This window comes from Hippichthys cyanospilos, chromosome 14 (genome assembly GCF_059441005.1).
Source record: "Hippichthys cyanospilos isolate Australia breed blue-spotted pipefish chromosome 14, RoL_Hcya_1.0, whole genome shotgun sequence".
Taxonomy (NCBI): Eukaryota; Metazoa; Chordata; class Actinopteri; order Syngnathiformes; family Syngnathidae; genus Hippichthys; species Hippichthys cyanospilos.
In genome coordinates, this window is record NC_142382.1 from 8213041 (window position 1) to 8240592 (window position 27552).

At 41.2% G+C, this 27552-nt stretch overlaps 2 protein-coding genes across 3 annotated transcripts in view; both read left to right on the plus strand.

Moving 5' to 3' along the window:
- Window positions 1–12812, plus strand: part of slc8a3 (solute carrier family 8 member 3) — a 50403-nt gene extending 37591 nt beyond the window's left edge. For both annotated transcript variants that reach the window (XM_088433750.1, XM_088433751.1), the window contains 4 exons: window positions 7205–7329; window positions 8314–8413; window positions 9356–9625; window positions 10053–12812. In XM_088433750.1, the coding sequence (XP_088289876.1) occupies window positions 7205–7329; window positions 8314–8413; window positions 9356–9625; window positions 10053–10429 (872 nt within the window). In that variant the 3' untranslated portion in view covers window positions 10430–12812. The remainder of the gene's footprint in view (window positions 1–7204; window positions 7330–8313; window positions 8414–9355; window positions 9626–10052) is intronic.
- A 216-nt stretch (window positions 12813–13028) lies between these two features.
- Window positions 13029–26805, plus strand: map3k9 (mitogen-activated protein kinase kinase kinase 9). Its single transcript, XM_088433749.1, has 11 exons — window positions 13029–13644; window positions 15955–16368; window positions 18482–18662; window positions 19117–19265; window positions 20195–20370; window positions 20440–20680; window positions 21368–21490; window positions 21689–21821; window positions 22527–22639; window positions 23074–23691; window positions 24958–26805. The coding sequence occupies exons 1-11, from the start codon at window positions 13281–13283 to the stop codon at window positions 25323–25325; spliced, it is 2880 nt and encodes a 959-aa protein (XP_088289875.1). The 5' UTR covers window positions 13029–13280; the 3' UTR covers window positions 25326–26805.
- The last annotated feature ends 747 nt before the right edge of the window (window positions 26806–27552 follow it).

The following is a 27552-nucleotide window of genomic DNA, read 5'->3' on the forward strand; positions in this document are numbered from 1 at the left end:
CACTAGCAACGTACTTTACATGAGGGCAGTAATGACACTAATATAAAGGACAAAAGAATGGGTTGTAAAGTACACTGGCAGTCAGGCGTAGTCTCGTAAAAGATGTTAGTATGTAAAAATGGACCGACACAGTAAAATAGAAGGTAATTTAGCATCAGGTCTTTTTGGAACTACCGGTATATGTTTTTTTTATCTATATTAGATGTGTTTGTATCAGTATGTTCAGATCAGACTTTTTTGATAAGGACTGTATGGATCATGTCTATGGATCAAGTTTATTTAAGTCATTATTGTTTGGATTCGGTCAGTTTGGAACCGTTCTGTTTGCATCAAGTCCATCTGGTTTTGATCTGGGTGCTTCAGGTCTGTTTGGATCAGGTTTTGTATATCTGCTCTGTTTTATCAGGACTCGTTGGATCATGAGTTTAGAGATACTTTAGATGCCTGGATCAGGTCTGTTTGTGTTTCTGGTCTGTCTGGATCATGTTCTGGATAATAAGTATTAGAATAAGATTGTGTTCTTCACTGACCACCTGGTTTTGTGTGAAAAGAGACCCTTTCATTTAATATACATGAGAACTATTTGTGTAGCTTGTTGCTTTGTTGTAATTGTACTACTCTGCTGACTGATAAGCAAGTCGGATTATGAGTTCACTCCTTTGATTGAATAAGAATCTTCTGTCTTGCTTGTCCCTTCATATAAAGCACCAGACTGCTCTGTCTTTGAAGCTTCAAATAAAAGAAACCCCCCAAAAAAACAATTTGTTTTCCAGACTATTTTACTGATCTCACCTAAATCCTAAAAAAAATCCACAACAATACGAAGTTAAGATAAAGAGCAAAGTATAAACAACAAACAAGTAACAGCACGGTATGAACCGTAAGTGGTTGGATGAGCTCTTTTTAGATCAGAACTGTCAGGATTAGGACTGTGAGTCAGGACTATGTAGATCAGGTTTGTGTGGGTCAGGTCTGTGTAGAGTTCCGAGGTTTTGAGTGGAGCCCCTTAGGTGATTGGAAAGAGTGCTATCGAATCATTTAGCCGCCTAATTGGTGCCAGATAATGACTCATGTCCTTATCAGTGGACCCTGCAGCTGTTACAGATGGCATAGGGACCAGGGGAGTGGGCCAGTTCTCAGTGGACCTTTTAGTAGGTTGGAGACTTAGTAAACCCTGCAGGAGATAGGAGCCAATACCAAATGCTACGGCAGCTGAATAACTTGCTACTTTACATCTTTCATGATCTTACAAAGAAAAATCTCTTGATTGCGGTAAAGTACTGGGTGATCGCGGGTACATTTGAGCAGTTGTCTTTCCTAGTCTGAAGAAAAAAAATCCCTCAACTTTTCTCCTGGATTCATTCCCAGGGTGCAACATGGCTCCTTGAATACAGATGACACAATTATGATTGAAGTCTTAGGGGGTTGGCATTAATATGTCCAGAGACTCAGGAAAAGTATTGACTGCCGTGACATCCATTTAACACCCTAACCCTTAATACAAGATGATTCAAGTGTTCATTATTATTTTAATAACAAAGACCCCACTTAGGCAAGGATTCTATAACTCTGGTGCATCCTTATGATTCTATATCCAAAGCCGGGATGTAGCCACATTGCATTTGTCCCTCCAGAACTTCACACCCACATCCCGATTTGCGCTATTCCTTTTTACATTGACGCCAACCCCCCCTCTGGTAATATCTTTAAAATTATGTTGTTTTCATTGCCCTAATGTCAGTGCCTTTCATCAAGGCTGTAGTGAAATGTCCTCTCTTATCAAGTCCAAGTCAAGTTTGAGTCACAAAGGTGCGAGTCAATTTCCGAGTCAAGTACGGGTCCAGAAGGTCCGAGTCCAAGTCCAAATCTAGATGAGATTAGGAGGAAACCTTCTGACAGAAAAGTTCCATTTTCCACAATGCCAGAATTAGAGAAACATTCAACTTCGGGGGTGGATGACCTCTTTTTCTAATACCTTTGCAAGTGTTGAACAAAGTTTGACGTATGTCTCCAGAATCTGCAGGTTTCGTTTGGTTTTTGAGATATCGTACCTAAGGTTCCAAGGACGGGTAAAACCAAATTTTATAGCTGATAAAGAAAAATATTGCATGATTTCATGCTTGCTGTCAGATGGCAAGAATATGACCTGTTTTCCAAGGTTCTTTTGAAGGACTTTGTTCATTTTCAGGACTAATAGCATTGTTGGTCATAGTCAAGTTTTGAACTATTTTGTGAGTCCAATGGCCGAGTCCAAGATAAGATACAGCAAACAAGCGTGTCGAGTCTGAAAAGCCCTACCATTCACGTAGTTTTGTCACTTCACCCCTTCATTCCATTTCACACAATTACCATTCCGCCTTATGCGGAATCTACTTCAGAAGTCACAGCCTTTGTGCATTGCCCCCCCCCATTCTGTCAGTACATTTCACGCTCTTCAGAGTTTTTACTATCCCACCTCTTGATTCTATGGTTAAACATTTTATTTTACATGGACAGTGTACATTAATGAACCTTTCTAAAATGCAGCAGAATAAGCCAAGAGGCTAGTTTTCATCTGCGGTCCCTAGACAGATGTTAGATTATCTCAGGAATGACTCGGGGTTCAGTGTCTTGCTCAAGGACACTTGGTCATGGTCACAATGGTCGAACCTACAATCTCTCAATTGGGAGGCTCTACCATGGCTTCTACCACTGTGATATTACTCCAAAGGCCAGGTTGCCTCACACTGAAGAGCTTGTCCCGCACCCCTCTTCCTGTTTTATACTCTTGCGTTTCATATTTCTCATTTTTAGGGAGAATATTTCGACCAAGAATTTTAATATCCCAAGTTGTAAATGTGTCCAGTAATGTAGAAAGTAGCTTTTTATAACCTTCATTAGAGTGTCAAATTTCGACATTCCCGGAAAAGACAATTTTAATGAAGTCAGCGGTGTGTACATGCTTGAGTAGTCCCGATGGCCGTTTGAATTAAATCTACCCATCCGTGATTCCAGAGTGAATCCCAAGTGATTCCTGTGCGGCGCCGCGGCAACCGGAGGGCCTTCGAGTCGTGACATTTGCGCCACGGCCGTTGGAGCGTGGCATCGCCGCCATCTTTGAGCAGTAAGCCCCGTCGGAGTGACAACTCAGACTGGAGGGCGGTACGTACGAAATGAGGTGCTGGACTGGAAGAGCGTCAAAATCAAGGAAACTTTAAAGGCTGCGGGGCTCCACTCCAAGTGAATGCTTTTACAAAATATTTAAATGACTTGAAGTTCTTATCAGACAGGAGAATGGCCACGGTGTGAAAAGGAATCGCGCAAAGTCGGATTGAGGCCGCGCGTTTGCTCTTTTGAATAGTGCAGACACAGAATGAAGAGAGAATTTATTATTATTATATTTATGGGAGCTGGTATTTGATGTGAGGTGACCAGTATTGACGAAGATGACCTGGCAATTTCTTGGCTGGAAATAGCTAAAAATTGGTGGAATGTCGCTTTTCTGTGTGAATGAATGACAAATCATGGAACTAGGTGACCAAGGTGGCACAGCAATATTCAGGCCTTGATCAAATGTGGAATGGCGGAATTTGTCAGTTTGGAACACGGAATAGAAATCTAAAATTGGGGTTTTAAGTTACTATGCAGTATTCATGGTAAATGAAGTACCCATTTTGCACTTTGAGGTGAACCTAAAAGCCTTCGATTTTCTCAAAAACTGACATTGCGCCTTATAATCTAGTGCTCCTTATACTTTGCATAAACCACGAGTTTTCTTTTTTGGGTGATAAAAGAATAATGTCATCGCAATAAAAATTCTTCATTTTTTTTTAATTTTCCAATTTTTTTTGTATTTTTACCTCTGGATTTCAGTTAAATGTATTTTTTACAATTAAAATGTTCAGAATACGTTTTTTGAAAATTTGATATACGAATCATAGTTTTTTAGTTTTTTTTAAAATAAATCCAGAAACTGTTTTTCAATCAACAAAACAATATATTTATGGTGTTTGGTTTCAAATTAATTAAAAAAAAAAGATTAACATTGAATTGAATCACAACAATATTCTTTTAAAGTCTTGCTTCATCTTGGCATTGATCCAAAGTCTTTTAATGTAATCGAAAGGTATTTTTTAACCCATTTTACAGATGCGACTTTCCACAAATCACATATATTCTTAATATCTATCTTATTGCCTATGAATAAAGAAAGTTTGACTGACTTACCTGATTGCTATGTTGACATTCCCTTTAGCACAGCTCCATCTAGTGGATGCATAACGCGAACCTAGCCAGTACTGAAGCTTCTATTCTATCCGAATTATGTGGTTTATATATAAAAACAGTTTTAAAATAGCCCATTCATTGAAGGCGCGCTTTATAATCTGGTGCGCCTTATAGTGCGGAAAATACGTCACATTACTATATTATAGACGTGCTGATACCTGTTAAAATCTTTCTTACTGTATCTCTTAATTAGGGTGGTAACTGGTGAGGTTGGCTGGTATTAGGCAACAATTTTTTTTTGGGGGGGGGGGGGGGGGTGCAAGGCAACTTGGTAATGCCTACACTAGAGGCTAGAATCAGCTTCATGCTCACAAGTAGTCAGTCGGCTCTTAGGAAGGGACAGGAGTGCGTCACTCCACTTTTCACCAGCGCCCTGGCTAAGGAGTCGCTGAGAGGTTGTTGTCTAGTAACCGTTGCTATGGTGACAGCAGCAGTCACTCAGTCAGTCAGCGAGGTGCTGAGGTGTAATACATTCAAATGGAAGCAGACAGGAATAAAAAAGAGGAAGTTGCCGAGTGATATTATGCTCGTCTCCTCTGGTACTACCCAGCAGGGAGGGTCGAGGGGCGCTGGGGGGGCAACCAACCTTTCCATACAAGATCTCATTATGTGGCTGTCACTGATGACCTTCTCAAAGCTTCCCGAAATGCAAAGCAGCTGCCTGATTCTGACATCTTTGTGCACACAAAATGGTAGTGATGTTACCTATCGCCTCCATGCAAAACAAGTTGCTGCGAGCACGCACGCCAGCGCTAACTTTAGCCTCCAGCAAGGCTAGCTTGTCTGGCCCAAAGAAGAAGGAAAAATGCGCTGGTTTCTGACAGCCAGGGGCGTAGTCATCCTTTCAGAAGTTGCTCAGGAGCAAAAAAAGCATTATTATCCTTTCAAATTCACCTGCTCAACATAGTGAGCGAAGAACAAACTGACAATTTCTGTTTGAGGTAAAACACAATGACAGTGAAGCAATAAGTTGCCAGGTAATTAAATGTCAAATGGAAACACTGAACAAAATCAGTGGACTTGGAAGGGGTGCAAGAATTGTGTTTCACTCCATGTATCAAGATTTGTATCCAATCTTATTTAACTTGAGATTGAGACTACCTCAAAAGCGGTATTTTTCGGCATCGTTGCCGCATTTAATGATTTTCCCAAAGTCACCAACGCTCAAATCAGAGCAAATCCTAAAGTTTCCCTCATTCTCCTTTTTTCCCTCTTCTCCATCATTTTCTTCTTTGCCTAATGGTAATCTCCCATCTTCTTCTTCTCCGTCTTGTTCTTCTCCATCTTTTTCTTCCTGTTCTTCATTTTCTTCTTCATCCTTCTCTTTCTTCTTCTTCACCTAATGCTTTTCTCCCTTCTTCTTTTTCATTGCTTTAAATACTAATCTTCTTCCACTCCTATCATTTTCTTCTCCATTTATTTCATCTTGTTGCTGTTCTTCTTCTTCACCAATACTTTTCCTTTCTTCTTTTTTTCATTGCTTTATGCTAATGTGTCTTCTTCTTATACTACATCAATTTTTTTTGCCTTGTTCCTCATCTCCATGTCTTTCACTTATTAATTTGTTTTTCCTCCTCCTTTCCTCTTCCCCATCATCACCTCCTCATCCTTGGCAGCCATGCTGCTATCCGGTAAGTTCCCATCATGCATGTGTGTCTGTGCATGTGTGTAATTTGTGTAATAAAACCAGCAAAAATCAAGTTAAAAAAATCAAGACTACTTGCCAAAATAACCGGTCGCCGTGTGTCTGCAAATTCCTCCTAAATGGCCATGAAAGCAGGCTGAAGTGATGAACGCAAAGCAAAAGTGATGCCGGATGATCATGAATTTTAAACAAGACACGACGATGCACGCTGTGTAATTGATTTTTACGCATGCGCGCGTGTGTGTGCGCGCGTGCGTGCGTGTGTGTGCGCGCGCGCTTGTGTGCGGTGTGCGCGTGTGAACCGAGGAGCACTCGGCTGTGATCTTTAATGGCGCTGTTGTTAATATTTGATGCCGAGAGGCGTGTTGTCAGCAAAGAGCGGCATGATGACAAGGTGCCTGGGAAGGCGGCTTGGTCACACACGGTACAGGCTGGGAACCTCTCACACACACAGGCGCCGCACTCCCATCTTCATCCGCCTCCACATCCACAAATCCGCTCTGAAGCTTCAACACTACCGCAGGGCTTTTATCATACACACGTTGGCACTAAGGAAAGTTCTGTTCTTTAAATAATACTGACGTATTCAACGTAGAGTATATTAAGTACTTAGCGTGAAATAAATCTATGCATTTGTTCAAAAATTTTAAAAATTGACTCATGACTTTTGCGGGGCTGCAAACTTACCGGAAGCGAGGGATTTATTATTTCCCTGTGCATATTTTAGAGCGTCTAACTATCAACTCAACTGTCCACCATTGTATAGTTTTAATGCTATGTAAATTAGCCCTGTGAAATGAAATATGCTCACACTACTTACAATCATATTGACTCATGAAATGTGCGATTTTTTTAAAAAGATAAGAACATCTGCATAAAAAGTTCCGTTTTTGTTGTCATGGTGGAACCACACAGTTCCACATGCTGCCACACCAAGAGCAATGATGAAATAAAAGCCCTTTCATTTTCAGAATAAAATACTGTAGGTTGGAATTTTATGTACTGTATTGCATGTTTTGGAGGCATTGCTACTAAAAATCATGTTTTGCTTGTTTTTTAACAAATCTACAGTTTATTCAAATCACTCTCCTTGTTTTTCTCCGCTGACCTTTTCTTCCTTGGGGCATTGCATAGATTGATAAACATTGCCAAAAAATCTTCGGTCCACAGGTATAAACAAAAAATCAAAGCTATTTAAATTAACTCGCTGATCAGTAGGTGGCCCCAAATGTTCGAGACATAAAGGAGCTTTTCCATATTATGTTTTTTTTTTTTTTTAATTTCTCTGCACAGATGTTCCTGAGAGAAAGTTGACGTCGGACGAGGAGGAAGCCAAACGCATCGCCGAAATGGGCAAGCCAATTCTGGGCGAGCACCCCAAGATGGAGGTCATCATCGAGGAATCCTATGAGTTTAAGGTGCTAAAGATTTGATTGCATATTGGCTTAGCTTTATTACAATTGCTTCATTAACACAAATGAGTCAGATGCTTCACCACTGGCAGACGAATTAGAGTGTCCAATACACCTGCCATGCATGTTTTTGGAGTGTGAGAGGAAGCCGGAGTACCCGCAGAAAACCCATGCAGGCACGGGGAAAACATGGAAACTCCATACAGGAAGGCTGGAGATTATTTGTTTAAAGGTGCAATTATTAATCAATTAACTTGCTATCATAATCGATTGCCAATTAAATCAATAATCATTTTAGGAGTCGATTAATGGTTTATAGACTTAAAATTGTCCAAATGCTCTGATGTCAGTCTCTAGACTGCGGCTGTTCGACGATTTTTATAGTCCGTCACTTCCTGTATGAAAGCAGACTGATGATCATTTTGTTTAATTAAAATAAGAAATTTGCATTTACTTCAGTCGGCATTTTTGCTCATTTTCAAATTAGGGCCAAGAAAATCACTTTTTTTGCATTGTCAATTTGAAAAAATAAAAACACAAAAACACATCATATTGTATAAAAATGGGAGGAAAATTAAACCATTTCTAGAATTGGCAAAGTAATTGACAAAATTTTGCCACTTCCTACATATTTTTGCACTAAATTACCCACATTAAGAAGTATTTTACATTTACCTGCTACTTACACATTTCTACACCATTTCTCATCATTTTTGCATTTTAACAAATCATTTAATACCACATGATTTCAACACAGCTTTGACTTTTCAGCATTCATGTTTGTCTTTAAAAAAAAACAAAACATGTTTGCTGGATTCCCATTCATTGAGTCCATTCATTCATTCACTCGTTTGTATAGAAAGTGATTAGATTTTTGAATCTGGTCACAATTTCACCTCGTAAGTCAAATTAACATCGTAACGTACTGTGATGCTGGAGTTAAAAGCGAGGCTGCCACCATGTGGTCACTGTGGGTACTGTTGTTGACAGAACACCGTGGACAAGCTGATCAAGAAGACCAATCTGGCTCTGGTGGTTGGCACCAATTCTTGGAGAGAGCAGTTCATGGAGGCCATCACCGTCAGTGCAGGTACTCACTGCGAAGTTTTTTTGTTGTTGTTTTGGTTTTGATATTTCTGAAAAAGGCTTTGAATATTATATTTTATATCTGTGCCTTGATACACCGTCATTTGATTCCATATCAGTTAAGGAATCGATTTGTTTTTATGTTCTCAATATTTTCAAATGATTTAGTTTTATCAATATATTTCAATACATGTTCTAATAGGTTTTACGTTATTTTTTTCTTATTTTTAAATCATTACTGTACTTCCATTTTAATGTTTTTCCCCAAACACCTCTTGTATTGCATTTTGTGCTAGTGTAACAAATGTTTTGACTCAACAAGGAAATGATACCTATTCTTATGCATCGAAACACCTCGTCTCCGCTTTAAATGTATGCATTAGAATTTCAGAGAAGAAAATCCACATTTGTCCTTCCTGCTCTCGGACAGCAGAACGCTCGCAGGGGTAAAAAAAGAGGCGAAAATCCATTCATCTGGTGATGCATAGAGGCAGCAGCAGGAGCATCATCACTCGCACCATAAAATATTCAATCCAGCGGGGCCCTGCGTGATTTTTTTTTGGGCAGGAAAACGCACGCAGCTCTTGTGGGCCTGACACTTTGAATAAGCAGTCAACTTGCTCGCTCGGATTCTTGCACCCGACTGCGTCACGGAAGTTGACGCCAAAAGTCTTGACACACCTTGAACTTTGGGGTTGTATTGAGATGTGCCATCTAACTGATATCAGAAACATAAAGTGTTCTAAAACTATTCTAGTGTCCAAAATGATAAATGATGAAATTGAAAATGTGTCTTGCACCTTTTTTTCTACAAACGTATCCCTTAAAGGAACTTTAGCCACTTTAGCCAACATTAGCCACTGTCTATCTCCTTAATTTGATATTAAGAGCATTTGCTGTAATCCTAATCTCCGCTCTTTGTCTTTTCCTTCCTCTGTGTTTCCAGACGAAGAAGAGGATGACACGGGGGAGGAGCGCCTGCCGTCATGCTTCGACTACGTCATGCATTTCCTGACCGTCTTCTGGAAGGTTCTTTTTGCCTGCGTGCCGCCTACCGACTACCTGAACGGTTGGGCGTGTTTCGTGGTGTCCATCATCATCATCGGCCTGCTCACCGCCATCATCGGTGACCTGGCGTCACACTTCGGCTGCACCATCGGTCTCAAGGACTCCGTTACCGCTGTTGTTTTTGTGGCGCTTGGGACCTCTGTGCCAGGTCAAGATACATTAACGGTTTATAGGCTCAACATTGATGTATTTTGCCAATGTTCATATACTTCCTGCTTTCTATCTATCTATCTATCTATCGATCTATCTATCTATCTATCTATATCTATCTATCTATCTATCTATCTATCTATCTATCTATCTATCTATCTATCTATCTATCTGTCTGTCTCTGTCTGTCTGTCTATCTATCTATCTATCTATCTATCTATCTATCCATCCATCCATCCATCCATCCATCCATCCATCCATATCATAAATCTGATATTGTTTATGGTTTTACAGATTCATTTCTTGATTGTTAAACATGGGAAAAGGAAATTGAGATAACGCCATGATAAATTGCTGTCGCATTATTAAAGAAAATAAATCACAGTTATGTTATTTTTTTCAACACTGTCTTTCTTTGTCCACAGACACATTTGCCAGCAAGGTGGCGGCGGTGCAGGACACGTACGCCGATGCCTCCATCGGCAACGTGACAGGCAGCAACGCCGTCAACGTGTTCCTGGGCATCGGCCTGGCGTGGTCGGTGGCCGCCATTTACTGGCACAACAAGGGCAAGGCCTTTGTGGTGGAGGCCGGCTCGCTGGCCTTCTCCGTCACGCTCTTCACCATCTTCGCCTTCTTGGCCGTCACGGCCTTGTTGTACCGGCGGCGGGCACACATCGGGGGCGAGCTGGGCGGGCCCCGCGGGCACAGACTGGCCACGTCGGGCTTCTTCTTCAGCTTGTGGTTCCTCTACATCCTCTTCTCCAGCCTGGAGGCCTACTGTCATATAGAAGGCTTTTAGATGGGACTTCTTCCGAAATGGCCCAGGAGAGGCACGGTACGACTTCCAACCCCAATCTCTCGTCTCTCCCGTCCCTCTACCCCACTCCGAGCCCTTCCGCCGGGCTTACGCGGGAGGTGGTGCTGCCCGCCCTGTGCGGACCTCCAGAGGAACTGCCCAGAAGATGCCAAGGAACGGGGTCCAGCATTCCACCGGAAGGAGATGCAGACTGCAGTCTTACACATCTGGAAAGAGTCTATTTTTCTCAATGAACTGACCAGGAGTGACTTTTTTTTTTTTTTTTAAAGAAAAATATTTTGATGATAAAAACACACAAAAAATGGAACAAAGCAAGGAGCCAGTGTTTATTTTTTGTGCTGCAGAAATCACAACCACAGTTTTTGAACATGACCTCCACACTATATACAGTATATATAAATATCTATGAAATATATATTTCCTTATTTTCTGTCCATTTTCAGCTCACGCAAGGAGGGATGCGACTACATCATCTTTTCATCACGAACAAATACATATCTCATCACATGCCACTGCTCACACCTTTTGAATCAAAAATAATAAGAAGATTGAAAGTTGCCTCAGAGATACAGTGGATGAATTCAGAGGTATTTTTTTACTTTTGCCTTCCATTGCACTTTGCTGTCGACTTCTATGTATGGAGCACTTTGCAAGCAAGAACAATTGAGGTGAAAATGGCCCCTTTTTAAAAATACAGTACAGTATATATATATATATATATTTTTAAAGGCTGCATTCTTTTTCCTGCCACTTGAGGACAGCAAATAAGCTGGAAAGAACAAGATCTTAAGTAATTTCTTTCTATCATTCATTTTCATTGATCTCAACTAATTATTTTATTTATTATAGGAACAGAGCGCTGCTACCTATCCAGTACATTACAGGACATTAATGTGTTTGCAATTATTGTATCTTTTTCATTATAGTTTGGATTGCAAAGTCTAGAAAGTAACTTTACTACTGTAATAAAACCACCCCTACTTAGCCAGTACTTTACTATTTAGTTTCAGCTTCTGATAAATTTACCACCATTCATTTAAAAACAAACAAACACTACATATCCAATACCATAAAATATATTTTATTTTTATCTTATTATAGAAAGTGTGGAAGGTAATGTCATGCCTGTAATAACACCACTACTTATTCAGTACCTTCACACTTACTAATAGTTCATTTCTTAGTTTTAATATTAGTATAATTTATTTAATTTTATAATATTTATTATAAAGAAGAGTACTACTATAATACTGCTTGACCACTACATTAACATTTATTAATGGTATTTCTTTATTTTTACAATCATTTTTCATCTGATCTCATCTGATATTTTTCTTTTTTGTATCCTTAAAATAATTATTACAGTTATAACAATACAACTTATGTATTACATGCAAATGTTGATTTTTCGCTTTCACCGAGCTTTATGCTAAAACTAACTGGAGTTGAATGAAACCTTGAATGCCCTCACAAAACAAAATGTGTTCAGTTTTTCTCAGTTACAGTTGTAGATTTCTCTGACCAGAATTGAATTTCTCAAAAATGCTATTTCAATGCACATTATTCTGTCACTTGTGAATATTGTACACGTTTCAATTCTGATCTAAGAAACGTACCAAAACCACTGAGAAAAACTGTCACATACAGTGGGACCCCCAAAGTCCAACGTGGCAAATTAATAAAAGTAAATAAATTATTGTGGTTATTATAATAATGTCAAATATTGTTCCTGGCTCAAGATGTCACGTTGTGTCCATAAAATAAACCTCTCCTTTCAATCGTCAAAGAAAAAAAGGCAAAGAGAAATCAAAGAAAAGTCAAGACTTTGAAGGTTCCACTGTAAACGGTGTTTAGAGTACAAATGTAATTGCGTTATTTGTCCACCAGAGACAGCGTTTTTGTTTCTTCCTTTTCTACTGGAAAGCCTACTGTACATACTTGAACAAAATGGATCGTTTCACGCCCTTTTGAGACACATTCGATTTTTATTTGTTTCTCTTTCTGTGTTACAGAAACTGGCAACATGGACATTTTTCCTCTCTGCCTTGACTTATTTGTGGTTTTAAATCTGTGCCAGGATATGTGGAGTGAAACAAAAAACACACGCTAAAATCCGTCACGTGACTTTATTGGGACCTCACAGGACTTTGTGAGCGTTTCACTTTTGTGGTCTTTTGTAAACGGGACAATGTTTGGGGTCGGGGGGGTTACATTTTAATAGTTTTCCAGGCCTGCTATGAGATGTCAAATTTCCAAGGTTAAAAATAAGAAAAAATGCATTTTCCAAAGTGTTTTTGAGATTCTGTGTTTTCTTTTTTTTCGTTCTCTACTGTGGAATAAAATCGGCTTTCTGGCTCACAAGAAACCGTTTTTTGGCAAATACTTTATTCCTAAGGTTATATTTTGTGAATTTCATTTTTTTTTAAATGTTTTTACAGCAATATTCATTGTGCTGAAGTGAAGTGCTGCTTTGCCAGTTGTAATCGCATTCAAATCTTAATGGACTCACGCTTAGTGGGGAGCGTTAATGTTATAGGGCGGGCCCTGGGCGGCTGACTGACGCGCACGCGCACCAATAGGAGGTCAGCGGCGACTCGCGTGTTGACGCAGAGGGTGACCGCTCGCCTCTCGCGTTGATTGTGACTTCTGTGTTTTTGATTGAAAATGGAAACCCAATGATTCCACGTTTTACCCACAATTCAGCTCGGCGGCGCGAGCTGGAACGCGCGCGGGGGATTAGTCGCGATTTAAGATAGCTAGCTGGCGAGCTAGCCGCCAGGTGAATGCGCCTGCAGCTGCCGCTGGGCTCCAGGTCGCCCCATGGACCGCCTCCATGGATGTCCCCCCAAAAGCGGCGAGCCCCGGGCCGGGCGTCCCCCCTTCGGATGAAGCCGATATTTTCCGCTGGCCCACGCCAGAGGGGGAGGATGGGGAGAACGGCGCCGAGTCGGAGGCAGCACCTGCCGGCCGCTGGACGGCCGTGTTCGACTACGAGGCGACGGCGGACGACGAGCTGAATCTTCGCCGGGGGGACCTGGTAGAAGTGCTATCCAAGGACTCGCTGGTGTCCGGGGATGAGGGCTGGTGGACCGGCGTGGTGGCCGACCGGGTTGGCATTTTCCCCTGCAATTATGTCAGCAGGGGCGTGCCGGAGGAGAGGCGGGCCGCCTCGTCTCAGGAAGTTCCTCAGTTGCACCGTGAGTATCTCTTTGTGCTTTGCGTTTGATTCAATTGTTGGTCCCAACAGGAAATGTGCCAAATATTTGATAGCGACAGCACAGAGTGTCAATGCCTCGATAAAATAGGTAATTTTACTTGTACTCTCCCTGCTTGATGAGCTGCTGTTTTTAAAAATATTATACAGTGGTGCTGATCTCCTATTGAAAATGTAAAAGAAACATTAATAACAATTCGCCTTTACTCATGAAAACAAATACTATCAATAAAATTTTAAATATAGCGCTAAGTAATATTACACGTTATAACGAAGTAATGACATGAATAAAAAGATTTAAAACACTTTCTATCGCAGGTCATTAGAGTTGCCATTGTGCTCCTGCATGCCGTGGCCACTTGGGGGCAGTATTAGACATGTATTTCGAACAATATCGCACAGAACCGTCGACACAATAGACGCAGAATACACAGATCCTCTCAGAGGATAAAGAATATGACAAAGTACTGTTTTATTATACTGAACGTTGCGGCATTTGTGTTCAAATATTAGTTGCTTAAAAGAATAGTGTTTAAGATTTGGACCGTTTTTTATTACAGATAGCAGGAGGTGCTGCTGGTGCTGCATTTACCATTGTCCGCAGCTATGACAAACATGGCCGCCTGCGGAGAAGTGCCACCCCCCATGTAATCTAACTTAATGATATCTAGACCTATGATTATATTTAAAACTTACTGTTGGTCATTAAGAACACATTCATTTATAAGTTTTTGAAATTTATAATTGTTTAATTCATTCCTTTTTAATGAAAAATGCTCTAAATCTTATACACAGTCCCTTTAAATTTTTACTATGCTATTCCATTTACATGTTAGCATTAAGATAGTGAGTAGACTGAGTGCTTGTTTTAATGTGTAATTCTCTCATGGTTACTTTGATTACAAACTTCAACATGGAGTAACAATAAACAGCTCAAAACCACTTTTTAAAATAATTGTTCACGATTTGCCCAAGTGCTACTACTAACTGTGAAGTGACTTGAATTGGGTTCACTAGCAGCAAACAGCACTTTTATCTAAAGTGGGGGTGCCTAATTCAAGTTACTAATGCACAGTCAATCCTTACTATTTGTGTAGGTTACAGACAGAGACCTGCCTTGAATATTATACATTTTGTAATATAGTAGTATACGCGCCAAAGTTGCCTTTATTAGATATAACACTAAACATTTGTTAAAGCTTGCCCAAATACTTTGATATTAAAATTACACAACTTGCAGACAGGACAACAACATGTCTGAGATGTTCCCCTGGCTTGTTTGGGCTGGGCTGTTCCTCCTCTGCTGGCCTACTTTCATGCAGCGCCTGAAATATTCATGAGGGTCTGTTCGAAGTGGAGGCGCCCCACTGACAGTGAAACAAGGGTTGGGAACCTTCCAAGGGCATAAGAGGGTATTTTATGGCAATTAAAGGGAATAAAATGAACATAAATGTAAAAAATACCCTTGGTTGTTATTTGGTATTACATGGTATTTGGTTAATCCATCCATCCATTTTCTGGAGCCACTTATCCCGACAAAGGTCACAGGCTTGCCGGCTGACTTTGGGCAGTAGGCCCTTCAACTGGTTGCCAGCCAATTCCATAGCACACAGAGACCAACAACGAACACACCCAATCATACCTAAGGACAATTTAGTATGTCCAATACACCTGCTAAGCATGTTTTTGGAGTGTGGGAGGAAGCAGGAGTGCACGCAGAGAACCCACACAGGCTCGGGGAGAACATGCAAACTCCACACAGGAAGGCCGGAGCGAGGTGGATTTGAACTCGGGTCCCTGAACTAAGAGAAGGACGTGCTAGCCACTGTTCTGGTGAGCTGCTGCATTTGGTCAATAGTTACTTTAAATATAGTTTTGGAAATGAGCTTTTATCCTGTTCTTGACTAAAACTTGATTCAATTTTCAAAAAAAAAAAGATTAGCCATCATGTCGTCAGACTCGTCATTCAAGTAAACTGGGAAGAAAAAGCTACTGTAATGCCTATAGGCAAGGATGCTATCAATTTTACATGTCTCTCTTCTGCTTATGACCAGACCATCCATCCATCCATTTTCTGTAGCCGCTTATCTTCCTTAGGGTCGCAGGCCCGCTGATGCCTATCCCGGTTTTCAATGTGCAGTAGAAGAGGGACACCCTGAACTGTTTGGCGGCCAATTGCAGGGCACGCAGAGAAAAGCATTTTCTCAATTCCCAAATCAATCCAACAACTTCTACGCCACTTTTCCACTTTGAAGTACAGTATTTAACCGTCATTAATTTCCTTCGTCCTCAGTACTGGAGATCGACTTCTCTGAGCTTGTTCTGGAAGAGATAATCGGCGTGGGCGGCTTTGGCAAGGTGTACCGGGCGGTATGGCGCGGTGCTGAGGTGGCGGTGAAGGCGGCGCGGCGGGACCCCGACGAAGACCCGGAGCAAACGCTGGCCAGCGTGCAGCAGGAGGCCAAGCTCTTCGCCATGCTAGATCATCCCAATGTTATGGCGCTGCTGGGCGCGTGCCTTCGCCAGCCCAACCTGTGCCTGGTGATGGAATACGCTCGCGGCGGCTCCCTTAACCGAGTTCTGGCCGGCAGGCGCGTGCCGCCCTGCACCCTGGTGGACTGGGCGGTGCAGGTCGCCCGAGGAATGCGCTACCTGCATGACCAGGCCATCGTCACAATTATTCACAGAGATCTCAAGTCCAGCAATGGTAGGAACCAACTCCCTTACTTATTTACAGGTGCAGTTTTTCCCAGCCTTTATTGAGCTATGGCAGATATTATACATTAGAAAAAGTTCTTTGTGGAATGTCTGTGATCCTTTAAGTCCTGAAACTTATTAGTGAGGATTTTCTTCACGTGCAGACCTACTCACACGCCATTGATAAGAACCATTGGCCGGTGACCAGCCAGTGCAAGTGTTAGCTGCTTACTATTAGCTAACCTGGAGTGTTAAGTCGCTGCAGAAGGTGTGACTGCCAAATGCTGAGCAACATGCCAATTAATTGTTTCATACAGATTCATCCGAAGTTACATGTGTTTCTTAGATCTGTTGAAGGTCCATTTAAGCGGTTCCAAATGCAGTGTTGGGCAAGTTACTTCCAAACTGTAATGCATTATTACTTATTACTGTCATGTCAAAATAATTAGGTACATAACAGTATTGCTGTATTTGAAATGTAATGCATTACACTACTATTGCATTACTTTTACATCACCAACATAACTGGAAATATGAATTTGCCATTCTAAATGTAGCTCATTACACATCCAGTGGAAGGTTGGTTTAAGCCTGAAAACAGTACCAATCATTTAAGCTTTCTTGTATTGTAAAGCTTTATAGACATGACAAGTTATAGAACCTGTTTTTGTATTTATTCCCTTTATTACTGAGCTTCACAGTAGGGCTACACAATTAATTGAATTTTAATCGCGATTACAATATTGGGTGCTGTGATTAATTTAGCTGATCCTCTGCGATATTAACATTTAAAAAGCTGGCTACGGTACATGTCAAATCAAGCACTTTGTCATCCTACCACCAGGGGGTAATGTTTCCCACATCTTTGCACGACAAACGCCTCTGCTTTTCTCACCCTAATATATTATTTACCAGTGTGAAATGGCTTTGAGCTTCTCACCTGATTCCTAATATATACAGTGCTAGCAGTCAATTCGGACCCATTTTGAAAAATCTGGACATTGGAATAAATTTGGTTTGAAATGACCGAAAATGACATTTTGACTGCTAATTGATTACAATTTGCTTAAAAGTAAGTAATGTGCTTTGTTTAGTAGGCTTCATTTTTTTTTCATGATTTGCACTCAGTAAGCAAGTTAGCTGTGTTGCACTGTTAGCCATGTTTGCCATATGAATTTGTTTTATTATTTACTTTATATAATTGTTTTAATTTATTATTATTATTTGTCAGTATCAAGCCTTGAAGCCTTGTTTACATACAGACATGTTTGACCAAACATGATGAATGATCATGATTAATAATCAACCTGAGTACAGAGAGAATTTCCAAATTTGCCTATTTTTGTATGGAAAATGACCTTCTTCAAGAATGTTATATGCCTGTGGTAAATGTGGTTAAAAAAAAAAAAATCCTTCAAATGAGAATAATTTAATATATCTTCATTATTACTCACCAATCTTCTCAATTATTCCATTTCTTTTTCTTCTCAGGGAAACCTCTTCTCCAATTAGCTTATAACAAGGATGCTCAATGCATCGCCCCCAGTCGGGCGGTCGACCACCTAGCTATTTTGGTTGACGGTGACATTGAACTAAAGGGGGAAAAAAAACCTCTGCCCGAAAAAAAGGTTGTCAATCACGAAAAAAAGAATGTCAGTTGCGTCATTGTTTTTGTGTTTTTGTATGCTGAATTGTAAGTTTGAAGTTCATTTCCAAACAACATGGCGTGAACGCGACTGATGTCAGGACAGCCTCGTGACTATACTTCCGGGAAAAACTTCAAAATAAAAGCGCACCACTGTCAATCATGTCATATATTACTTGTACTTTAACTATAGTATTCTTTAAGTCATTCCAAACAATTCCGAACATAGCCTGTCTCTCACAACTTCTTGTTTGTTTGTTCTTTCTTCTTCTACTCCAAACCTCTCATATCCTTCCACCAAACCTCTTTTTATCCCCTATTCACACTTCATTTTTGTGTTCTTGGATTCCGCTTTATTTTGCAATGTTTTTTTTTTTTTTTTTTTTAAATGTGAATTCTTGCTTTCCCCGACGTGCACACCAACCCAACATCCAAATCCCCCTACCTGGTCATATGTCTCCTACCCCAACATCCCCAGTCCTCATCCTGGAGAGGCTCGAAAGGGATGACCTGAGCAACAAGACACTGAAGATCACAGACTTCGGTCTGGCCCGCGAGTGGCAGCGCACCACTAAGATGAGCGCGGCGGGCACCTACGCTTGGATGGCGCCCGAAGTCATCCGGTCGTCCACATTCTCCAAGGGTAGCGACGTATGGAGGTGGGATTTGCGGCCCATTAAAAAAAAAAAGTCTACAAAACGTCCAAGAAAGCCTAGCTAGGGCTGCAAGTTGCCATAGCAACGGGGATTGTTGGGAAGCAGTTACTCAAACTAACCACTGAACGCTTACTTGTTTGACTCTTATATTTCCTGAGTCTGGTCATGTGACTTTCAAAAGCTGTGATTGTCAGAGCCCTGAGAAAATGTGATGTCATATTCAGTTGACAGCAAGTAACAAAATGGCCTCTCCCTGGAATGGATGAAAACCGGTGGATCTGCTCCTGTATTCCACAAACAATATTTATCAAAGTACAGTTTTTACTGGCGGAGCTGCTTAGAACATATTATTGTAAAGAAAATATTTGACTTTTCCTTCAATAACTGCCTCCTTCAAACCGCAACATGACTTTTGTGAACTCCTCAAGCGAAATGCTTTTGGGTTTTGCTCTTCCAGTTATGGCGTGCTGCTGTGGGAGTTGTTGACGGGCGAAGTGCCTTTTCGTGGCATCGATGGCCTGGCGGTGGCGTATGGAGTGGCCATGAACAAGCTGGCATTGCCCATTCCCTCCACATGTCCTCAACCCTTTGCACGCCTCATGGAAGGTAAGACGCGCTCGCGCCAAGCCGGTTTCACATAGCAACATAAAATTTAGTAGGCATGTCTATGAGAAGACTCACAAAATACAACATGCCACCAAAAGAAACAACAAGTTAGCCATTTTAAACTTGGGAGCATTCTTTATCATTGAAAAAGAAAAATACAAGCCCCAAAACCGGTTTAATCCAATTTGAATTTTCTATTATGAGTTGTAGATCCACTTAAAAAAGTGCCCCAAAAGACAGGAAGTCTGCCATTTCAATTTGAAGGGGGTTTGTGGATGTTGACCTCAAGTATAAAAAAGGAAAGTTCACCCCCATTTCCAGTTTCACTTCGCACGGGGACACTTGGCTAATATGTATTACATATGAGTACAGCCACAAAAAAGGCTCAAGTAGCCATGGCCAAATAAGTCTGCCATTTTGAATTAAAGAGGTCATTGTCATCTTTTGGGATCGTGGTCGAGATCTTGTTCACAAAAAATAAGTCATAACATGACAGGTAACGAGAGGTGGCATGGGAAAAGTTGGGAACAATTCTTTGATTCAATAAATATTTTTTTAAGGATGTTTGCGTGTATGTTGGTTTTATTTAAAATCTGGAGAAACCCCCGGAGTTCCTCCAAGTTCCCCCATTTGAGAATCACTGATCTACAGATTAAAAAAAACTTTTGTCCTTCTAGTATCACTTGTTTATGTAATTGTTTTTGTAGTCTTGATTATCATGAGTTGTCCTTGTGTGCCATTTTAGTGTGAAGGAGCCATTTTGGCATCCCCTTAAAATTCTAAAGAAAATTCAACCCCAAAAGCCAGTTTCACTCAGCAACATGCATAGAGATGCAAAGGATATCAGCTATTTTGATGTTCAGGGGCTTTTTTTTTGCTCTGTGGCCTACATGTTAAATTGGTTATCTCTAACTGCGATGTCCTCGCAGCCTGCTGGAGCTCGGACCCTCACTCTCGGCCGCCCTTCGCCCACATTCTGGACCAGCTGACCACCATTGAGGAGTCAGGATTCTTTGAGATGCCGGCCGAGTCCTTTTGCTCATTGCAGGACGACTGGAAGCTGGAGATACAGGAGATGTTTGACCAGCTGCGGACTAAGGAGAAGGTACGATGTGGTTGGTGTACCTAATAAAATGTCTTGTGTGCTGAACAGACTGAATTTCTTTGACGTCAGGAGCTGCGTTCGTGGGAAGAGGAGCTGACGCGGGCGGCGCTGCAGCAGAAGTGCCAGGAGGAGGCGTTAAGGAGGCGCGAGCAGGAACTGGCCGAGCGGGAGATCCACATCCTGGAGCGGGAGCTCAACATCATCATCCACCAGCTTTACCGTGACAAGCCGCATGTAGAGCGCCGTCAGGGAAAGTTCCGGCGCCATCGCCTCAAAGTCAAGGATGGCAACAGGATTAGCCTGCCGCTAGGTGACTTCGCAATACCGCATTTTGTTGTTGTGTCTTTAATGAGGAAACCCACAAAAAAAAAAACCCATCAATAAGCTGCACAAAATACAGTTTTGGTTTGAATTGTTTCGATGTTTAAATAAATATCTGCCCCCATGCTAGTTTTCCTTAGTGACGTGGTACTTGGTGGATTTTTGACATCACAAAAATGTTTTGCCATTTTGGTTACAAATGGTCATTTTGGATTGACATTTTGGTGTTATTATATTCTGGAAGTTTAAAAAAAAAAGCCTTCCTGCAAAGCGACCTTTATTTAGCATCAAGAAATTCGGTAGATGTGACTATCATGTATAGACCCACAAAAATGACTCGAGCCATGCACAAAAACATACAAGACCGCTGCCATTTTGGTTAGAAAGGCCCATTTTGGCCTTTAGTATTGTGTTAAAAAATATATATATCACAGTCCCAAATCCGTTTAACTGCGTAAAATTTTGTAGTCATGCCTTTCATAAGTACACGTACAAAAAAAGTCTAAATACAAAATCGCAATGCTGAAGATTCACAGGAAGTGTACCATTTTGCTTCAAATTGGCCATTTTAGCCAATTTCCTGCCATTCCATGGTGTTACTGAATTTGAACCACATACACTAAACATAATTGAATGATGAAACTAAAATCAAATCCTTTTTTTTTTTTTTTTTTAGATTTTCAGCACAAGATCACTGTGCAGGCATCGCCGTCACACGACCGTCGCAGAAGTTTGCTCAGCAGCGGCTCCAGCCCCCCCACTAGCCCGCCGCTGCTCCCTCGCCTCCGAGCCATCCAGCGTATGCTTAACACACACAAATCATCTGTAACCCCTCTTAAAAAAAAAAATGGGTTAAGTGCGCTTGCTTTGAGCTGTTTTTTACCACTCTCAAACGTAGTTGAATTTAAAACCAAGCATTCCTAAATTGTGTACTTATCCCATGTGATGGGATTAGTAGTGCGAGGAAAAAATATCGCAACATTTTTCTTCTCCTCAGTCACGCCACAGGAGGGGTGCTGCAGCGGCTGGGCTTGCAGTGCAGGTGGAGAGGAGGTTGAAAGACGAGGGTCCCGGAAGAAAGGCAGGACGCGAGTGTGCGGACCGCATCGGGAGCACAGCGCTGACTCCAGGTAACTGATTTTAGTTCATTATTCCTGTGCCAACTTGGGGTTTTGTTTGTGCCATTGCATTTCAATTTATATTTTACAAAGCCGTCCTAGGAAAGATTATTTTATAAGATAATTATCTATAAACATTATGTAAGTACACCTATACTGTATTCTTGTTAACATGAACAAAAAAAAGCAAAATTCCAACATCTGTTAACTACATTTTTACAGTGTTTGTATAGATTAGAGATTATTTTACAACAGGAAAAAAAATAAACGAGCATAAAACTGCCTGAAATGTACAAAAAAAAAGGATGCCAGTTTTTATTATATGGTAATTATACTTCAAATGGCAAAAACAAAGCATTTTTCCCGGAGTCATTCGTCCCCCCCTGGCATTGCCTCGCGCAGGGGCCCCGCCCCACTATTTGAGAAAGATTGGTCTATGCTAAGAAAATGATCGTGTTGGGGTCAATGACTTGATGATAGCATTTTTTTTCACTGAACAGGCTTTCACTTTTAAATACAAGCTTGACCCCCCCTTCCACCTCCCCCACACTTCCAATTAGTCGTCCTGCAAAATTCGTTTCCGCCTTCATGGTGTCCGCATTTGCAAGCCCCCAGGCACTGCAAAAAGGGGCTTTAAAATGATCCAGCTGCACCTAATGAGCATAACAACGGGCATAGTTTTGTGCATTATGCTAATGCTAGCGGGAATGCCAACAGTGTGAGGCCCTCCGCCGAGGGAAGCCGCCAGCGCTCTTGTAGTGCCCCCAACCTGCGCCGTTCCCCGAGACACAGCCCCGCCGTGCCGGGAGTGCCCAGCCTCCTGGAAATGGGTAAGTTCTGTTCCGGTAACACCTTCATTAAAAACCTTGTACAGTATTTTGACCATTTTAGGTCATTTTTTTCCACATCATTCTGACAGTGTTTTAGCCAAGGGATGGCACACTCCTGGTTATGTGATAACTTAAGTCGTGGTGCCATGTTGAACTTTGACATGTTGTCACCATCTGGGTGAAATTTCAGCTCCCTGCTGTCTTCTTTTATTGCTTTCCCTTTGATGTGAAATTCCTTTTGATGTAAAGGTCAAATGATTGGACAACATACCGCACAACGGTTCAGTTTGTTACGCTAGCAGCTAATATTCAAGGAGTTGAGGACTGCCAAAGCCAGGCAGGACAATACTAAAAAATTCCTCTGTCGGTCTCGTTTATCAATAAATCAGTTGAAATAAGGACATGTGGGAACGTAATCATGGATTTTGTTGTAGAAAATGAAGACTGCTGCTTCGTGAGCACCTCGGAAGCAGGTTCAGCCCAGATGAATGAAAATGACCAATCAGGAGTTGGCGAGGATCCCTTCGCAGACATCCATGCTCCGTGTGTGACGCCGAGCCGCAAGAGCCCCGGCGGAGGTCGGCGCACCGACCTGGTGCTTCTGGGCTGCGGCGCCCTGCTGGCGGCGGCCGGGCTGGGTTACAACCTTCTAACGCTCGCTCGGCCAGAAGAGGCCGTCAAGTCGCGCTGGGATGCCTTCTTCCATGCGCACAGACTGTTTCGCCGCGACAGCCCGCTGAGGATTCCGCCGTCCGTCTCGTCCCCGGACCGCGACTCTTCCACGCGCTCCTTGCTGCGCTCCGACAGCGACGAGCTCCCGTTAGAGTTGCCCGTGCGTCGCCACGGCAACGCGTTGGTCAACACCCACCTGGAGAGCTTCAAGCGCAACCCGCGCCAGTCGCTCACGCCCACGCACGTTCCCTGCATGCAGAGCGCCGCAGCCCCACGGGCGGGTAGCCTGCGCCGCACGCCGTCCGACGGCGCCATCAGGAAGAGCTGCCCGCCGAACAACCTGGAACCTTTGCCGGAGCAAACCATTTTGGAGTACAAAGGTAAGAGTTCAATCTCATCAAAATTTTTCATGATTGTTTTTGATCATTGATTTAACTCTTTGGAACTTGTTTAATTTTGGCCCAAATTTGTCGGAATTTCAGCCGCTTAACAGGAAACACTCGGGCTTTGATGATCCACTTCTTAAACCGTTTATTAGCGTCGAACCAAAATAAAACATTTGCTTTTGTTGCGGAAAACAACGATCGCCATTTTATTTTTTTGTTGCGGACCAAACCAATAGCTGATCCGTAATCAGTTTATGTGAGTGCCCTTTCTGCACTTTCAATTTCATGTAATGTCATGTTTTTTGACAATAAGGATGGAAATCTTTTCATAACATAATATATATTAGGACTGGCCAAAATAATATTCACGATTATTTTGGTCAATATTGAAATCACAATCATTAATCATGATTATTCATCATGTTAGGTCGATCATATCTATTTATTGCCCTTTCCTAAACAAGCACGATATAAACAAGGCTTCAAGGTTGATACGTACAAATACCAATAATAATAAACTATATAATAATCTATAATAAACTACTAATAAACTTAGCACGCAGGGCAACACAGCTACCCTACTTGCTGAGTGCAAACCAATGAAAAAATGAGCCTACTTAGAACCAAGCACATTATTTACTTATAAATTATTATTATTATTATTTATAAATTATAAATAATGAATTAGCAGTCACAATGTCATTTTCGGTCATTTCAAACCGAATTTTTTCCAATTTTTGGATTTTTCAAAATGGGTCGCAATTGACAGCTAGCACTGTTAAATTAGGAATCAGTTGAGAAACTCAATGCCATTAAAATAATACATACAGAATAGTAAATAATATATCCGGGAGAGAAAAGTAGATGCTCTTGTCATGCAAACATGTGAGAAACAATGCCTCCTAGTGGTCGGATGGCAAAGTGCTGGATTTGACGAAATTAAAATAAAAAATGTGCTTGACTTTTTAAATGTTAATATCGCAGATGATCAGCTTAATTAATGGCAATATTCCCAAATTAAAACAAAATATTTGCAATGAACCCTAATCCTCTCCAAGTCAAATTCGTCTACCTCTTTCATAATTTGAGGTTGTGCCTCATCAAAACAGTCACATGAGAGCCCTTTATGGATTATTTTTCCTGCACTTTTTGGATGCAATCATGCAACCGGCGCGAGGATGGACAGCAACATTTCCATTAGTCCCCTTTCATGAAAACCATCCTTCTAGCTTCAACGGTCTTCTAATTGCACTCCCCTAGGGGGCACCTTTCGAGGTTTCGCGGACAACTTCTCGGCCGTGCCCCGCCTCCCGAACCCCAACGTGGTGTTCCCGCCCACCCCTCGCCGCCGCTGCGCCCCCGAGCGCCCCAAAACCTTGGACATCCTAGCGCGGCCTCGGCCTTCGGCGCGGCCCCGTTGCGACGCCTTCAATCCGAAAGCGCACAGTCGCGCCAACTCCCCGGCGGCGTACGCCTCCAGCACGGAGACCCCACCCACCGTGGAGGAGGCGCCGACGCCTTGCTCACCCCACAGGGGGCGCAGCCTGCTGGACGCGCAGGACGAGGGGCAGTGCCGTGACAGCACCGTGCCTCTGCACAGCAAAGACTCGGCGGGATACTTTCACTGAGCTTCCCCCCCGCATATTCACTCCCTCCTTCCCTCCTCTCCAATCACAATAAGCACTTCTCCGACGCGCAGCAAAAAAAGCATCACGAATGTACGCGTGTCGGACCGGCTCGCCGTTTGTTGGTTTTCATGTTTTAGTAGATTGACACTTCACGAATGCACCATTTACACTCAAGCATTTACTCCAAAACAGCAGCAGATTGTTTGCATCTATTATGTATTTTAATATGTATTCTGCATCATGTATCATCCATGGAGATCATGTGAGGAGCGTTCAAATGCATGCGTGGCTCACTCGTAATTGTTTCTTTTATTTATGTTCATGATCGCGTTTGTCTTCTTTTGTCACCCAGGTAACAACCTGAACAGTAATAATGCTGTCATTTAAATTAAAAAAAAAAAAAAAAAAAAACTTAATGCAAGCATTGCTTTTGTTTTATTTGTTTGTTCATTCATTCAATATCTCTAAGCAGGTTTTGATTATTTAAGTTGAAATTTATTTCTATCATAATAATCCCACAGTTTAAAATGATTTGGACAAAATAAATAACAGATAACAAATAAAAAAAAATATTTATATTTATGGAGGCTCACTGTAGTCATAGGCTGAGGCTTAAAAAACTAAGAAAATTAGCATCTAACAGCCTCAGTTTAAAATGATCAAAAAAGCAACACAACAAAATATGCACTTATTAAAAAATGTTGAAAAAAATATTCTGACACTTAAAAATTTGACACTGTAAAATGAGCATCAGCAAACACAAATTGAAACCTCTTTGTTTTTTTACATTGGGGCTCAAATTTTTTGGGGTGAAAAAAGCAACAAAACAGCTAGCTTTTTTCAATCAAATTTTTCTGATTTTATTGTTTTGTTTGCATTTGTTTATTCTTGTGCTGTAGAAAAAATGGTACAGGGAAAACTACTACTCTTAACTATGTAGCATGCAAAAAAATAAAATGAATATGAGAGGTTCCATTTTTTTAATCATGTTACGTACTATTAAAATAATGCTCACCAAAGATGCAGTTTTTATCGCCTTTACAGGAACTTTGTAACACAAAGTAACAAACTTGGTCCCACAAAAATGTCAAATGACCATTAGAGCATCCATATTTTTTTTTTTATTCCTTCAACTATAATAAAAATTATCTGTACTTATTACAATATATGCAATTTGGAATACTGGTTTTGTATGTTTTTTTTTCATTTGTAACCCTCCTCTTTCGCAGTTTTCATTTGTTCCTATTGGTTCCTTACGGTTTCATTATTTTCCCTTTTTTTTACTTGAACTTGAATGCCCCATACAAAATCTGTTATACTAGCTTGAAATGCAAAGAGACGGTAAGAGCCACTTGCTGCTATGTTACTCACTATGTGTGTGTGAGCAAAGTGACCTGATCCGCGCTTTGTCCCATATGAATGCTGGATGTAAAAAGAAGCGACATGAGAGTGGGACACCATTAAAACACAATTCAACTGCTTTCTCTTTCTCTTATTCTCCATTCTAAAAAAACAAATACTAGTACGGTATTATTGCATTAAGTAGGATTGCTTTTAACTTCTATGACCACAATTGCTGCAACTATTATTTCTTCCATTCTTCAACTTGCTTTAATTGTTATTACTATTTTATTATTTAAATTTTTTTTTTTTTTTAACTTGATGCTTGGGGGTGTTCGATAACACGTTTCTTTTTTTTTCCCAGACCAATACTAGTAAGAGTATTCAACTATTGAAAAAATTGAGAGCCATTAGAAGCACCGATACTGATACTTGGTATCGCCACTTGCCCATCTGTATCAAACTGATATTAATAGTTTTGGCTGCTATTTTGTAGCAGTTTTAGCGTCAAACTCAAAAATACAACTTAAAAGGAAATAAAATTGACTATTTTTAGTAAATTTTCCGGAAAAAGCTGAATTAGAATAAGATGGTCTTTAAAATGATCTGTCATTGATTTCAGGGGAACATTTGTTTATCAAAAGTACCAGTATCATCGGTACCAGTGACATACTGTTCAAGAGTTGAATTACTCATACTGGTATTGGTCTAACAAAAAGTCAATGTGATAGCAAAACTGCTTCAGGATACGATGAATTTTAGTATTGGCATCGTACTGATGGATGAGCGATGATACCGATACCAAGTATCAATACCGAGCGGATACTGGCCATTATTTCAAGGTGTCTGTACTCGTTATGGCAGCCAACACTAGTATCAGACGCTC